The sequence below is a fragment of the Solanum verrucosum genome, unplaced genomic scaffold (genome assembly GCF_900185275.1).
Source record: "Solanum verrucosum unplaced genomic scaffold, falcon-dt-bn FXZP01000261.1, whole genome shotgun sequence".
Taxonomy (NCBI): Eukaryota; Viridiplantae; Streptophyta; class Magnoliopsida; order Solanales; family Solanaceae; genus Solanum; species Solanum verrucosum.
In genome coordinates this window covers 5,043,189-5,059,860 of record NW_026019969.1, presented here as the reverse complement: position 1 = coordinate 5,059,860, position 16,672 = coordinate 5,043,189, and the positions used below count along the sequence as shown (strand labels likewise).

The 16,672-nt window shown below is 37.1% G+C and overlaps 2 protein-coding genes and 1 pseudogene across 5 annotated transcripts; all 3 read right to left on the bottom strand.

Annotated features, from left to right (window-relative positions):
* Positions 1-104: 104 nt before the first annotated feature.
* LOC125816421 (uncharacterized) lies at positions 105-16,018 on the bottom strand. 4 transcript variants are annotated; one of them, XR_007442228.1, is made up of 8 exons: positions 15,771-16,009; positions 13,725-13,930; positions 13,147-13,606; positions 12,830-13,037; positions 11,832-11,898; positions 11,582-11,710; positions 11,395-11,464; positions 105-176 (listed from the first exon to the last, which is right to left on the bottom strand). XR_007442228.1 is itself a non-coding variant. In XM_049496026.1 (8 exons), the coding sequence occupies exons 1-8, from the start codon at positions 15,992-15,994 to the stop codon at positions 10,312-10,314; spliced, it is 1,476 nt and encodes a 491-aa protein (XP_049351983.1). In that variant the 5' UTR covers positions 15,995-16,018; the 3' UTR covers positions 10,062-10,311. The 4 variants fall into 4 exon arrangements, 1 of the variants encoding a protein (XP_049351983.1); XM_049496026.1 differs by lacking the exon at positions 105-176 and adding an exon at positions 10,062-10,382 and having other exon boundaries at positions 11,791-11,898; positions 15,771-16,018; XR_007442229.1 differs by lacking the exon at positions 105-176 and adding an exon at positions 10,290-10,382.
* On the bottom strand, positions 106-5,331 carry LOC125816420 (uncharacterized; annotated as a pseudogene).
* LOC125816603 (uncharacterized) lies at positions 5,961-8,684 on the bottom strand. The gene has a single exon (XM_049496217.1). It carries the CDS (start codon positions 8,682-8,684, stop codon positions 5,961-5,963), a length of 2,724 nt encoding a protein of 907 aa, XP_049352174.1.
* Positions 16,019-16,672: the final 654 nt, after the last annotated feature.

Sequence of the window (16,672 nt, the reverse complement as noted above, 5' to 3'; positions counted from 1 at the left end):
AAGAAAGATATACAACATTTCCTACACAACCTAACTGTTTAGCCTTACATAAGTCAAACCTTTTTTATTAAAAAGGCAAAAGGTTTCACATAAGTCAAACTACTATCATCTGATGCCTTTACTGAATTTGCTCTTCAGGACTTCTTGTAATTGCTGGAATATAACAGAAAATACCCCTGCAAAAAAGAACGAAATATCAAAGGATGGCTAAGAGAATATGTTGATGCAAGTATCTTAAAACCAGGCAGACTGTTTTGACATAGAACCTACTAAGTAAATAGATAAGTACAATTAGTTAAAAATGTCTGGAGACTGGGACAAGTCTTGACAACTATTTTCCATGAACAATAACCAGCAAACCCAAAAATGTATAAGAGAACTAAATGTTTGCGGAGGAAGAGAGTAAAAAGTTAGCTGTTTCAGAATACTGCAGTAAAATACTCTTCTAGAGAGAAGAAAGCAACATGAAATATTGTGGCTGCCAAGGTAATCACATCGAAATAGAAGAATTAGTAGGCCAAAAGGGACTAGAGCTCCAAGTTAAAGCTAACACTAGTATTAAAAAAAAGACTAACATTAGTACACAACTGAGCACCTCCTAGATGGAAGATGAGAAATTAGTAATTGAAGGCAGATCTCATGGAGCTGTCTTTGAAAGAAGCTTTCCTTTTATTGACTGATGATATCAGCTTGATCATAGAAGATCGAACTGGTCTGGAGTGTAGCCGGCGAGGTATGTTTCGAGCACGATGCCCTACATAGCTGGGCCTTTTTGAAGAAGAGAAGACGTAGGACATCATTGTCCCTTTAGGCAGCTTTAGCCTATCATGTCGATCCAGTAGAAGTGGAGAAATAGGAGAGTTTTTAAGGAGATAGATAATGACTTTGTATATGCAAGGAACAACACCTTATTTTTAGTTAGCTTTTGGTGTACCCATGATATTCCCATTTATATAGAAAAAAATTGGTTATCTATAGAAACACATTTTTCTGTAGGCTCTCTATTTTCTTACATACTGCTTATATACAGGAGTTTTCTTAAACCAATTAAATTATTTACCTAATTAGCTTATCAAAGAATCTGTCGAAGGGGAATGAGATAACCAAATCTGACCAAATAGTTCAGGAAGCAGGGAAAAGAGGAAAATGAAATATTACTACACTGATTGGATCTGAGCAAATGGTTTTGGACAAACCTGATACAGGGATCTCTTTCTGTAGCAATAATCCTTTCACCAGAAGTGTCCCTGGTATCTGCTGGAAGACCTATAGATACAACCAGGCATTAGACCACATCATGCTAAATAATAAGGAGACTAACAAGCCGCCCTATGAATAACGAGGCATTAGTTCGAAAAGCAAATCACTTTAATAAGAAAATTACAGAAACGCAGAGACGCATGCCATTCAGTTGGTCAGAGGGACAATTTGCAGATATCAATATATCCTGGTTGGTCCCATTCTGTGTTTGGGTCTTCATGATAGATTTACATTGCTCAGCTGACAAAGATACCTAGAAGAAAATTTAGATTCAGGAAGAACATGAAATAGGTGCAGTAATAATCATAGAGAAGAACAAATGGAGCGTACATCAACTTTGAATGAGGCAGAGTCTAATTTAGAGGATGCACCAATATTGCAGAAGTAGGATTCCACTGATTGCAATACATCGAAGGCACTCTGATGGCGCTGCAGACCCTAAACAAACATTGGAGATCAATAAGAAATCTTGGACCCACCAGCAATGGAGTAATTAACAGAACTAGTCCAACCAGTTCGTGCCAAAACTAGTTAGTCTGCCAAAGGAACACATGACCTCATATGTATTGTAGAAGTTCCAAACCTTGGTGAATGTATAATGTGTCAACAATCAATTTATAATGTAGAAGGGTAACAATGCCAACACAAGTGACAGAAGACTTTTTTTCTGCGTTCAGGTGGGGGGAGGGGGAGGGCAGAGCACAGAGCTTGTTTTGATTTGAAGTTGGCAAATAAAAAAGATCACTTGAAGTTGAGTTAGTATTTTGAAGGTCTTACTAAAGAAGAACCTCCACATCTACAATAGTCAAAACCTTCAAAATACCAACTCAACCCCCATAACTTAGTATGCCTGTACACAAAACTTGAGTTGAAGTTGGCAAATAAAAAAAGATCACTTGAAGTTGGAAAGCCGTTTGTTGGAGTTGAATTGTGTTTGGGCATTTAGGCATGAACATCACTTGCAAAAAGAATTCAGAAATAGTTGAAGCTTTGAAAAACTTCACTTGAAAAACACCTTAAACCAACTGTTTCAACTTGAAAAAATATTTCAATTTAAAAAATCCAAAACTTCAATTTGCAAATAATTATACTTGCAAGTGAAATCATGGGCCACATGGCCAAATAGACCCTTAAAGACTTCAAGCAGGTTGTATCATACTCAGCAACATCTCTAACAAAAGACAAAATTTGCACATGAAATAAGGCCAGTAAATATCAGACCTCAAGCATTAATGACATGTTATTCTTTTCAGCCACATGAGATGGTACAATCTTCTTGGAAGCAGGGAGAAATGACCAGGCAAGGCCCCATCAGCATGTTTGGCCTTGCACAAATTCAGTTGTCTTTACTATTGTTGCTCCAACCTCCCAAAGCTTTGATGTCAGTACCTTTAGGTTAGTTTTTCTTCCAACCATTGAGGTGTACCACCTGGCAAACATGGGTTCAGGAAATATAAGGACTCTTCACAATTGAGCCTTCATGATAAACTTCTGTAACACATAATGCAATAAACCAGATTCTAAGAATGATTCCATACCGAAATGATTGCCTTAGTTGAACACTATCCTCAATAATGCGAGTGATAAAAGCACTCTCTCCACCAGGACAAACCATCTCCTGCACAGTCCCACCACAAGAAGTCTTTGGATTTAATCCAGCTTCCTCTATCGTCTAAAAAAATGGAGGGTTGCACATACAAAAGTCAAATTTCTCCCCATCCTTGACTACACCAACAAGTATAAGTGGTCCACCGTAACCTTTTCCTATACCTGAGTGCATTTGGAGATGAGCAGGAGATGAAGGCCCAATGACAACAGCCTTTCCATTGTCGAAGTCTGCGTCTGTACATTGGCCATATTTTCCTGGTTCATTATTCAACTCCTCACTGGAAGATGCTGGGTTTTCCAGGCTAACTCTTCTGATCTCAATTAATTCAGAAATATGAGGATTGCTTTTGACATTTTTCTCTACCCACTCCAAAGCTACATCAGTAAAATCTGTATAAAGCAAAATCTGAAGGAATCAATGTTTTGCAAATATGTAGCACAGTTCTATTAGCGAAACACCAGCAACGATGCAAGTTAAGGGAGAAAATTACAAATTAGAAGGGGCTACCAGAGCCAACAAACTTCCAACCCAGAAGAGATGCACCAAGAAGAGGGTAAATGCGATTGGTCCCAGTTCCTATATCAAAACCTTTAGCAGTGTATCTGTCAGCTTGAACTTTAGGAATGATGTCCGATGACAAAAGATCTTCAATCCAATGAATATAGTTTGATCTGTTGGGGACTGTGGGGCAGAGCTGTCCATCGAGAATCCACCTACATAAAGAACATGTTCAGGCATATGCGGATGGGAGAGTGACATCGTTTAGAATGTAATGGATCTCTACAGACAAACATACACTTGCATCTAAGCTGAATACCTGCATCTATAGTCTGCTTGTCACTTAACATAGACAAGAAAGGGTTTCTCCTTTTTCTTTTTTTCCTTTTTTTTGGGAACATTATGTTAACTGTTTATACACCAAACTGTAGGTAGGTTCTACCCCAAGCTTAGATTGTAACAAAGCTCCAATGCAGCTTGGAAGCACACCGCCACTAGTAATTAAGTAATATATTCAGGTTCCTCTAGCTTAAAACTCATTCATAAAAATATTTATTTGATAAACATTTATTTCATTTTTCATTAATGGTGTAACATCTCCTATGGACTTTCAGCAAACAAAAGATTAAAAAATGACATCAGAAAAGCCAAGGGTTCTGGTTCCATCATTGGCAGGTGGACAGCAGTTCTTCCTTTTCTTTTCCTTGTTTGGGGGTAACTAAGAAATCTGCTTTTTACGGCTTCGAAATCAGAGATAACAGGTCCATTACGTTGCCCTTCTCCACTTAACAATATGGGACTTGGTTCATCGGCAAGTAGGTGGACAACACTCCAAAGCAAATAACTTTACTTCAATTCCCCCAGGCCACCATAGAATGAAAGAGACATGCAAGGTGAAGTTAAAAGAAGAAACAGCTTAGAACTGTAAAGGGAAAAACTATTATGAAGGTAAAGTTAAAGAAACAATTTAGAACTGTAGAGGAAAAAACTACCTTAACTTAGAAATGCTCAGATTGCTAATACTTTAAACAATAAACTTAGCAGCAACAGAGTGACCAAAATCTTGAAATTTATTAGTATTCCTTTATTCCTCATGTATGACAGCATCAACCCAAAATGTTTGAGACTAAACAATTAGTAGTACTGTTAAATACCCCTTTCACAAACTTGAAGAATATAAGTTTTAACTTCACAATTCAAATTTAAATACCATTACTAATGGAGTACTATTTAGCACCACTTACACAAACTTGAATAATAGAGTATAACTTAACTTCACTATTCAAATTTTCAATGTTGATATGACGCTTCATCTATTAAACCATTATTCAAGATTTGATATTTTCTTTCACCGGTAAAAATATAACGAAGTTAAAGTAACATCTTAAAACTACGAAACCAATCAAATTGAGCATATAAAATCGAACTTCTCATACAAGATTGAACCAAGGGATACTATACAGTGAAGTAAACACCTTTTTTCCAGAAAGGGGAAATGGGTATGTAACAGGAATAATAAAGGAAAGAAAAGAAAGCTAATTGATTGCCAATCCACTGAATAGTAAACTTAGAAGTAACACAGTTGGTTGAGGATCAAGAATCTTTAAAAATCTTTAAAAAGAAACAGAAAAGTAGCGTAAGGTTTAGATGCTCTGTATTCAAGAAAACATAAAACTCGGATACCCTTTTTACATAACAATAACCTGGAAAAAGAAAAAGATAAAATGGGGGTTTACCAATTGAGGCCATGATCACGGTGGAGCAAGACTCTGGTGAGTTCACGTGTGGCATTGAAATCAGTCCAATCAATTCTTGGTCGACCATCTCCAGAATAGAAAACGTAAGGTGAAAAGGTAAGAATATTTAGAGGCCAATAAGGAGAAATCTCCTGGCGGGTTATCCGAGTACTTGTTACGAGGATGGGTAGTGGCTCTCTCTCTTCTCTTTCTCTTCTTGCTCCCCATTGCTACCAAAACAGGTAAGCAGATTTGAAAATAGTATAAACCGTGAGTATGAGCCTAGTTTGATACTAATATGAGTTAACTAACACCTTTCTGATGCCACAAAAATACAAACATTAAATTTAAATCGATACAAAGAAGTTCTGGGGAGGGGAGCACAAGCCACTTACCAGAATGTAAAAGCAGCTCCAGATATGGATATATTGTTCAGTTGATGATAATTTGTCTTGCAATTAGTTTGGTCTTCCCATCAAATCACCCACTAGAGTTCCATTATCTCTGCACAAATATAAACGAAACAACAGAAAATGCCAAATTATGGATTTTTGTCAGCTAAATTGTCTCTATCATACAATCTATATAAAGGCTGAAAAAATTATTAAAGATTTAACAAAATTCTTACTTGAAATGAAATTTTGACTGTCGTGGGCCCATTCTGTCTTGAATTCTTGAGTGAGTACAATTCAGCTTCTTCCATTTCAATCTTTCATACACATGGTTCCCTCCTTGAAAGAGGTATTTCTTGGTGAACACTGGATACCCCTAACAGTACTTTACTGAAAAAATCCTCTTTCAAATAAAATAGCAAAGTAATCAAAAGGAAGTAAATAGGAAAACTCGGAACCTTGTCTTCACTTATGGCATCCAGTTAAATACTCTTGATACAGCTGAAATTTTTTCTGAAAACCTAAATCCTTTTGTTTCAACAATCTAAAAGTTTGCAGCTCATTTGCCCCCAGCGTTGCGAGACTACCATTGAATTTGAGCTCTACTGGACACCCCTCATCGAACAACTCCACTCCTGTCATCTCTTTGCTGGCATTTGAGATAGGTTCTTCGTGTTTTTTGTAGATGAAGGTTGTAAATCTTTTATCAGGTTCTACTCCCAAATCCGTTTTTGAGATATAACAGTCAGAGAATGCCACAGGTTCATGTAAACAGAGAGGCCTCATTTTTTCCAACCAATCGCTAGGGCACTCAGTATCTGCATCAAGGGAAACTGAATAGCCATCATCAGGCTCATTACCAGAGTGTGACAAACCGATTTCATGGGCCACCTTCATAACTTTATCACTCTGAAGCCTCAACTCAGCATCAAGTGGCAATATATCTCTTTCTGCAATTCGAAGGTTATTAAGAGCTACCAGAAAAGGAGGAGGAAGAATGGGAGCAGAAGAACGGCAAGACTGAACTTCTTCTGGTGTCTCATCAATACAACATTTATGCAAGGGAAAAGGCAGTGGATATAGTTTGTCGAAAATGTCAGAAAATTCTAGAGAAGATTTCTTCGGTTTCAGGGGAAATTCAGGGAATCTCAAGAAGGCAGAGAAAGTGAACCCCAGAAGATTATTAGGCAAACTGGTGCTAATGATTTCTAGTGCAATCTCATAAATGCTTGCTGGCAAGCTGATACCTTTGATTACATCAGAAACGGTTAGAGATGATTTTAGTCTTGCGATGCCACATTCTTGAAGCTTCTGACATATTTGCTGGTGGAACTCTGACCGGTTTTCTTCAGAATCCTTTAGATTCTCCATGTATTTCCTACTAACGAATTTAGGTAGTTTTCCATTCAGATACTCTTTAAGAAAGTCAAGGCCCAGGTAGATGTGGCTCTTTTTCAATTCCAATTCTTCAACACCCATATCATATAGAAGGTTATTTTCAGAACACAGAGAATTTCCTCCATAAGGTGCTTCTGACTTTTCCTCAGAGTCCCATGCTGCAGTGTATCTCTGAGCTTCTAAACTGCCACAGGACATTAACCTTACAAGGAAAAAGCTGGCAGAACTATCAGTATCATCTGATTGGATAGAAAGGCCATTGTTGAGAATACCAAACCCCAAAACAATGACTTTCTTTTGCCTCCAATCAATCCAATCAGGAAGAATCTCTTCAGAGAAATATGCTCTCATAAGACAACTTTCACGACAGCAATCACGACCAGACAGTGAGAGGTCTAAAGGTCGCCCCCAAGCACATACTGATTTACTGAGCCTCGAAAGTTCTGAAAATTTATGGCTGTGATTGCTGTCTGGCCCATAGCAGAATAGAGCAAATTCACAGTCCCAGAATGATCCTACCAAAATGCAACGCCCTGATTCAGTAGCCCAAGCCCATTTGTCATCTCTAGTACGTCGCCTCAGGTCAGACAATCTCAAAACAGTCACGTAAGCTGGATTATTCAGACCATGTACCCACCGCAACAATGGCATCAATGGCTTCCGCACATCACAAAGAAGGAGGGAGCGTCCAGAAACAGCAGTAAAACAGAAAGCATCAGCCTCCACTCTAGAAAGTGCAAGAAATCTATCTGTTCTATCCAATGACACTGCCTCAATATTTAGCAAGGTGCAGACTTTGCACTTGCCTGACCTCAAATCCACCAAAAATACAGCCCTTGAATTTGCAACAATCAAAATCCTCGGATGCCAGCTAAATTCACAGCTTACCCACTGTTCATCTCTATCCAACTTATCCCACAAAACTTGCAATTTCTTGCCTTGCAATACATCAGAAGCACAGAAAGTGTGACTCTTTCCGCAAGAACTCATATCAAACAAAAACAAATCCCCATTTTTCAACATCACCACACACTCTTCTCTCAAATGTGGACTCCAACACGCATGAGAAACAGTCCCACCCTTCAACAAGTTTCTATCAGCACTACCCACATAATCTAACATAACATTTTCATCTCCTTTAACTCCTATGTTTACGCTATACCAATGAACAGAATACAAAGTGCAAACTAATAAATACCCAAAAGTAATATAACTAGAAGAACAAGAATCATCAATTTCACTGACTGGGTTCACTAATAACCTCAAAATTCTAAAATTCAGCTTGTGATTATGCACTAAAAAAGATGTAGCATTCTTGAATTTCTTAGCCACAAATTGGGTATCTTCAGAACAGAGCATAAATAACCCAACTTGGTCATAATTCTCTCCCGTTGGAGAAATTCCTATAATTGAATTGGGTTTGCTATTTTCACCAACATTAAGAAGAGGAAGAAACTGGATTGAATTAAAGTTGTGAATTGAGTCAGAAACCTGTGGAGTAAACTCTGTAGCAATTGAAGAAGCTGTAGAAAAAAGCATACCACTTGAAGTTTGAAGGAATCTTGGTAGAGAGAGGTCAGGAACCGGAGGAGGAAGCCGAGTAGATAACAATGGCGAGCGAAGGAGTGGCGTCAGCGTTTCTTCACATGGTCTGAAAATCAACGGTCCTATTGGACTATCAATACGGCGGCGTTTCGAAGAGGATTCTTCGTGTGAATTTGAGAGGAGACGTGGTGGAGAAAAAGATGAACATCCTGTCCAAAGAGCCTTCCACTCGTCGGAAAAATTCATCGTTTTTTTTTTCTCTGTAGGTAAACGGTGCGGCGAAAAGGAAAGAAAGGGAGTATAGAAAAAATCAAAAATTCTACATGCCCCAACACTTCTCCTAATACAAGTTTGAGTCCAAATAGAAGAAAAGAGAAAAGTCCAAACAGGAGTATAAACAATTTTCTTTGAAAAGAAAAATGAAATTGGATTAAATTGATGAACAAACATTCCTTCTTCTTTTTTTTTAACGTAATACACAAAAATAGTAGATTATTTTTTTGTAATTTTATTTATAATGGCTAAATAAAATTGAAACACAAATGTTAGTATACATAACAATAATATATCATTAATAACAATCATAAAATTTTAGACAATTCTGTCATTATAACGAGTTTAATCAAAAAATACTCACAAAAAGATTTTAATTTTAAATATAATTTTGTATTGATTGTTACATTTTATTGTATCGTTTAAATCCATCGTTAGGTAACGACGAAAAAATTCATGTAACGATCGACTTGGTATGATCGCATCGTTAGCTTGATATTTTCTTCTCATTTTGTCTTCATTTATATTACTTAATAATTATATTTCATCTTTTACTCTAACTTTTCATAGTAGCTCTACCTCGTACCCTACTTTTCTTGCAGGTTTATCATTTTCAAATTATGAATATGTGACCTAATGTAACTACACAGAACGATACAATCTATCCAAACATTGTTATATTCATTAAAACAATATAGTCCTATACAATACAACACAATACGATATATTATGAAACAATAAAAAACGTAACAACCATCAAACCAATCCTTCTTGACTTGTCCCCTCCAGAATACTTCGTGTTTGATTTCTTCTTTTTGTTTATCTCACAGCTCATCCCTTTCCAACCCTGTCAGCAAAGGGAGCACATCCGAATATTTTCTGGTCGTGCATCCTCCTCCTCCTCCTCCTGAATTGAGCCAGACTCTGATTTTTACCCATTTTTTGTCGATACAATTATACATGATGGGAGTGATGATACTGGTAGCAAGCTTTGCTGTGAAGTACAAGGGCCACCCTTTCAACTGGAGCATATCAGAAAATGAGCCTCTTATGTGCTTTCGGCTGACATGGGCTTCACAATTATCACCTGTAATTTGTTTCGAGATTTAAATGACTGGTTAGACCAAGGGCGTTAACAGATAAACTGCTAGTTTGGCCACTGATTACGTTTTGGTGTGTTATGCCTGGGAAAGATTGATGAGGTGGGCTTTCCCCGGTAAGATGCCTGCCTGGAAGCAACAACAATGTTAGTCCCTAGTGACTGAGAACCAGGGATTTAAAGCCGGCAGGTACTCAGTAATAGCTATTCAGGTCCCAGCTGGACAGTATTTTGTTGCATTCAAGCTCTAGATTTTCTACACAATAGTAGTACTATCAGTGAAGTTGCTTTGACCCAAATCAACAACAAGAAATTCTATCATAAAACAGGAGAGCAAAGAAAGATATACAACATTTCCTACACAACTTAACTGTTTAGCCTTACATAAGTCAAACTTATTATTAAAAAGGCAAAGAATACACATAAGTCACACTGCTATCATCTCACTAGTAGTTTGGCAGATCATACGTAGGATATCTTCTGCACCTAGAGAAGGAGCCATCATCTGATGCCTTTACTGAATTTGCACTTCAGGACTTCTTGTAATTGCTGGAATATAACAGAAAATACTCCTGCAGAAAAGAACGAAATATCAAGGATGGCAAAGAGAATATGTTGATGTAAGTATCTTATGCAAGTATCTTAACCCAGGCAGACAGACTGTTTTGACATAGAACCTACTAAGTAAACAGACAAGTACAAATTAGTTAAAAATGACTAGAGACCGGGACAAATCTTGACAACTATTTTCCATGAACAATCACCAACAAACCCAAAAATGTATAAGAGAACTAAATGTTTGCAGAGAGAGAGAGAGTAAAAAGTTAGCTGTTTCAGAATACTGCAGTAAAATATTCTGGTTGCCAAGGTAATCACATCTATAGAAGAATTAGTAGGCCAAAAGGGACTAGAGATCCAAGTTATAGCTAACACTAATATTTAAATAATAATTAAAAAAAAAACTAACACTAGTACACGACTGAGCACCTGCTAGGTGTAAGATGAGAAATTAGTAATTGAAGGCAGGTCTCATGAAGCTGTCTTTGAAAGAAGCTTTCCTTTTATTGACTGATGATATCAGCTTCATCTAGGGGATCGAACTGGTCCAGAGTGTAGCCGACGAGGTGTGTTTTGAGTGATTCCCTACATAGCTGGGCCTTTTTGAAGAAGAGAAGACGTAGGACATTATTGTCCCTTTAGGCGGCTTTAGCCTATCATGTGGGTCCAGTAGAAGTAGAGAAATAGGAGAGTTTTTAAGGAGATAGATAATGACTTTGTATATGCAAGGAACAACACCTTATTTTTAGTTAGCTTTTGATGTACCCATGATATTCCCATTTGTATACAAAATTGGTTATCTATAGGAACACGTTTTTGTGTAGGCTCTCTATTTTTTTACGTACTGCTTATATACAGGAGTTTTCTTAAACCGATTAAATTATTTACCTAATTACATTATCAAAGAATCTGTCGAAGGGGACTGAGACGCAACCAAATCTGACCAAATAGTTCAGGAAGAGGGGAAAAGAGGAAAATGAAATATCACTGCACTGATTGGATCCGAGCAAATGGTTTTGGACAAACCTGGTACAGGGATCTCTTTCTGGAGAAATAATCCTTTCACCAGAAGTGTCCCTGGTATCTGCTGGAAGACCTATAGATACAACCAGGCATTAGACCGCATCATGCTAAATATTAAGGAGATAACAAGCCACCCTATGAATAACGAGGCATTAGTTCGAAAGGCAAATCACTATAATAAGAAAATTACAGAAACACAGAGACGCATGTCATTCAGTTTGTCAGAGGGACAATTTGCAGATATCAATATATCCTGGTCGGTCCCATTCTGTGTTTGGGTCTTCAGGATAGAATTACATTGCTCAGCTGACAAAGTTACCTAGAAGAAAGCATTTAGATTCAGGAAAAAACATGTAATTGGTGCAGTAATAATCAGAGAGAAGAACAAATGGAGCATACATCAACTTTAAATGAGGCAGAGTCTAATTTAGAAGATGCACCCATATTGCGGAAGTAGGATTCCACTGATTGCAATACATCGAAGGCACTCTGATGGCGCTGCAGACCCTAAACAAACATGGAGATCAATAAGAAATCTTGGACCCACCAGCAATGGAGTAATTAACAGAACTAGTCCAACCAGTTCGTGCCAAAACTATTTAGTCTGCCAAAGGAACACATGACCTCATATGTATGGTAGAAGTTCAAAACCTTGGTGAATGTATAATGTGTCAACAATCAATTTATCATGTAGAAGGATAACAATGCCAACACAAGTGACGGAAGACTTTTTTTCTGCGTTCAGGTGGGGGAAGGGGGAGAGCAGAGCACATAGCTTGTTTTAATTTGAAGTTGGCAAATAAAAAAGATCACTTGAAGTTGAGTTAGTATTTTGAAGGTTTTACTAAAGAAGAACTAGTTCCACATCTACAATAGTCAAAACCTTCAAAATACCAACTCAACCCCCATAACTTAGTATGCTTGTGCACAAAATTTGAGTTGAAGTTGGCAAATTAAAAAAGATCACTTGAAGTTGGAAAGCCGTTTGTTGGAGTTGAATTGTGTTTGGGCATTTAGGTATGAACATCACTTGCAAAAAAAATTCAGAAATAGTTGAAGCTTTGAAAAACTTCACTTGAAATACACCTTAAACCAACTGTTTCAACATGAAAAAATATTTCAATTTAAAAAATCCAAAACTTCAATTTGCAAATAATTATACTTGCAAGTGAAGTCATGGGCCACATGGCCAGATAGACCCTTAAAGACTTCAAGCAGGTTGCATCGAACTCAGCAACATCTCTAACAAAAGACACAAAACTTGCACATGAAAGGAGGGACAGTATCAGGTGAAAGGAAATTACTCGGGTCCTGGAACATAAAGTCCACTTCTAATTTTCACTGACAAACTTATGATATTTGAGCTCTGTTTTATCAGAATAATCAATTTCCCCGTGATTGCCCAGATGACCAAATAAAAGGCTAGTAAATATCAAACCTCAAGCATGAATGACATGTTATTCTTTTCAGCCACATGAGATGGTACAATCTTCTTGGAAGCAGGGAGAAATGACCAGGCAATGCCCCATCGGCATGTTTGGCCTTGCACAAATTCAGTTGTCTTTACTATTGTTGCTCCAACCTCCCAAAGCTTTGATATCAGTACCTTTAGGTTAGTTTTTCTTCCAACCATTGAGGTGTACCACCTGGCAAACATGGGTTCAGGAAATATAAGGACTCTTCACAATTGAGCCTTCATGATAAACTTCTGTAACACATAATGCAATAAACCAGATTCTAAGAATGATTCCATACCGAAATGATTGCCTTAGTTGAACACTATCCTCAATAATGCGAGTGATAAAAGCACTCTCTCCCCCGGGACAAACCATCTCCTGCACAGTCCCACCACAAGAAGTCTTTGGATTTAATCCAGCTTCCTCTATCGTCTCAAAAAATGGAGGGTTGCACATACAAAAGTCAAATTTCTCCCCATCCTTGACTACACCAACAAGTATAGGTGGTCCACCATAACCTTTTCCTATACCTGAGTGCATTTGGAGATGAGCAGGAGGTGAAGGCCCAATGACAACAGCCTTTCCATTGTCAAAGTCTGCGTCTGTACATTGGCCATATTTTCCTGGTTCATCATTCAACTCCTCACTGGAAGATGCTGGGTTTTCCAGGTTAACTCTTCTGATCTCAATTAATTCAGAAATATGAGGATTGCTTTTGACATTTTTCTCTGCCCACTCCAAAGCTACATCAGTAAAATCTGTATAAAGCAAAATCTGAAGGAATCAATGTTTTGCAAATATGTAGCACAGTTTTATTAGCAGAACACCAGCAACGATGCAAGTTAAGGGAGAAAATTACAAATTAGAGGGGGCTACCAGAGCCAACAAACTTCCAACCCAGGAGAGATGCACCAAGAAGAGGGTAAATGCAATTGGTCCCAGTTCCTATATCAAAACCTTTAGCAGTGTCTCTGTCAGCTTGAACTTTAGGAATGATGTCCGATGACAAAAGATCTTCAATCCAATGAATATAATTTGATCTGTTGGGGACTGTGGGGCAGAGCTGTCCATCGGGAATCCACCTACATGAAGAACATGTTCAGGCATATGCAGATGGGAGAATGACATCATTTAGAATGTAAGGGATCTCTACAGACAAACATACACCTGCATCTAAGCTGCATGCCTGCATCTATAGTCTGCTTGTCACTTAACATAGACAAGAAAGGGTTTCTCCTTTTTCCTTTTTACCTTTTTTTGGGAACATTATGTTAACTGTTTATACACCAAACTGTAGGTAGGTTCTATCCCAAGCTTAGATTGTATCACAGCTCCAATGCAGCTTGGAAGCACAGAGCCACTAGCAATTAAGTAATATATTCAGGTTCCTCTAGCTTAAAACTCATTCATAAAAATATTTATCTGATAAACATTTATTTCATTTTTCATTTATGGTTTAACATCTCCTATGGACTTTTAGCAATCAAAAGATTAAAAAATTACATATAAAAAGCCAAGGGTTCTGGTTCCATCATTGGCAGGTGGACAGCAGTTCTTCTTTTTCTTTTCCATTTTTGGGGGGTAACTAAGAAATCTGCTTTTTACGGCTTCGAAATCAGAGATAACAGATCCATTCCATTGCCCTTCTCCACTTAACAATATGGGACTTGGTTCACCGGCAAGTAGGTGGACAACACTCTAAAGCAAATAACTTTACTTCAATTCCCCAGGCCACCATAGAATGAAAGGGACATGCAAGGTGAAGTTAAAAGAAGAAACAGCTTAGAACTGTAAGGGAAAAACTATTATGAAGGTAAAGTGAAAAAAAAAACAACTTAGAACTATAGAGGGAAAAACTACCTTAACTTAGAAATGCTCAGATTGCTAATACTTTAAACAATAAACTTAGCAGCAACAGAGTGACCAAAATCTTGAAATTTATTAGTATTCCTTTATTCCTCATGTATGACAGCATCAACCCAAAATGTTTGAGACTAAACAATTAGTAGTACTGTTAAATACCCCTTTCACAAACTTGAAGAATATAAGTTTAACTTCACAATTCAAATTTAAATACCATTACTAATGGAGTACTATTTAGCAGGGGCGGGGCTACCCTTGCCCGAGGGGTGTCAAGCGACACCCCTTCATCCGAAAATTACGTTGTATAGGTAAGTCAAATTCTGATTTTATACCTATATATATTAGAATTGACACTCCTAAACCAAGTTGAAGTGTTGGTTCAGCGGTTCAGGGGCTACAAAGTTCCGCCTTGTCATTGACCTAGCTGTTGGGAGTTCGAACCTTGCTGAAGCCTATTTTTTTTTAAATGCTTTCAGCGTTTTTTTTTAACTTTTTAGACAACTTGTGTGCATACTACTTTATATTTTGACACCCCTCAATCTAAATCCTGGCTCCGCCACTGCTATTTAGCACCACTTACACAAACTTGAATAATAAAGTATAACTTAACTTTGCTATTCAAATTTCAATGTTGATATGATGCTTCATCTATTAAACCTGTATTCAAGATTTAATATTTCTTTCACCGGAAAAAACCTAACATGTTAAATTAACATATCTTAAAACTCCGAAACCAATCAAATTGTGCATGTAAAATCAAACCTCTCATACAAGATGGTACCTAGGATACTATATAGTGAAGCAAACACCTTTTTTCCAGAAAGGGGAAATGGGTATGTAACAGGAATAATAAAGGAAAGAAAAGAAAGCTAATTGATTGCCAATCCACTGAATAGTAAACTTAGAAGTAACACAGTTAGTTGATGATCAAGAATCTTTAAAAGAAACAGAAAAGTAGCGTAAGGTTTAGATGCTCTGTGTTCAAGAAAACATAAAACTCGGATACCCTTTTTACATAACAATAACCTGGAAAAAGAAAAAGATAAAATGGGGGTTTACCAATTGAGGCCATGATCACGGTGGAGCAAGACTCTGGTGAGTTCACGTGTGGCATTGAAATCGGTCCAATCAATTCTTGGTCGACCATCTCCAGAATAGAAAACGTAAGGTGCAAAGGTAGAGTATTTAGAGGCCAATAAGGAGAAATCTGGCGGGTTATCAGAGTACTTGTTACGAGGATTGGTAGTGGCTCTCTCTCCTCTCTTCCTCTTCTTGCTCCCCATTGCTACCAAAACTCAAAATCCACCCTTCTCTGCGAATATTTATTGTTTTGATTTTTGAATAATTGATGAAAGCCGGGTCGGGTGTTGCTATGGGCCAGCTACAGAGTAAGCCGGGTGATTTTTATAAGAATTATTAAGTACCGAAATTTCATAAATTCAATTACAAAAAAAATGAATTTTTCATTGTTTTCGGATTCATTTCTTGATTGTCTGATACATTGCAAATGATATGTTACAGGGATAGGGACGTATCCAAGAAAAGATTTTTGTAAATTTTTTAAATGTTAGAAAATTTTAGAGATTATGAAATCTTAAATTGTGTATTTATTTAATTTTTCCAAATAATATTTATACTTTTTAAATTGGAAATGTTTTATTGTTCAAAAATTATAATTAACTTTGATTATGAATAGTTTAAAACTAAAGCAATTCAAAGTATAAAATTTAGGTATAAAATGTTGTATAAGCTTTTCCATGTTTGGTAGCATTTTTTTGTCAAAGTATAAAATTCAACACACGTAATACTATATTTGGTTAGAAAAATAGAAAGCCACATAACTAATACATGTTTAAGTTATGAGTCAATTTTTATGCAGGGTAAAAGATGGAATAAGTTATACCTGAATAACTAATATCTGAATAAAAATATAAATTGACAATTTTACCCTTCACTCTCAA

What these genes read in the sequence shown, in the direction of transcription:
- LOC125816603 (XM_049496217.1), bottom strand. Translation starts at nt 8,684, where the DNA reads ATGAATTTTTCCGACGAGTGGAAGGCTCTTTGGACAGGATGTTCATCT.
- LOC125816421 (XM_049496026.1), bottom strand. Translation starts at nt 15,994, where the DNA reads ATGGGGAGCAAGAAGAGGAAGAGAGGAGAGAGAGCCACTACCAATCCT. An exon ending in TTGGAAGTTTGTTGGCTCTG is followed by an intron (nt 13,607 to 13,724) that starts GTAGCCCCCTCT and finishes TGCTTTATACAG; the next exon opens with ATTTTACTGATGTAGCTTTG. An exon ending in GAAAGAGATCCCTGTACCAG is followed by an intron (nt 10,383 to 11,394) that starts GTTTGTCCAAAA and finishes TCTTTTCTGCAG; the next exon opens with GAGTATTTTCTGTTATATTC.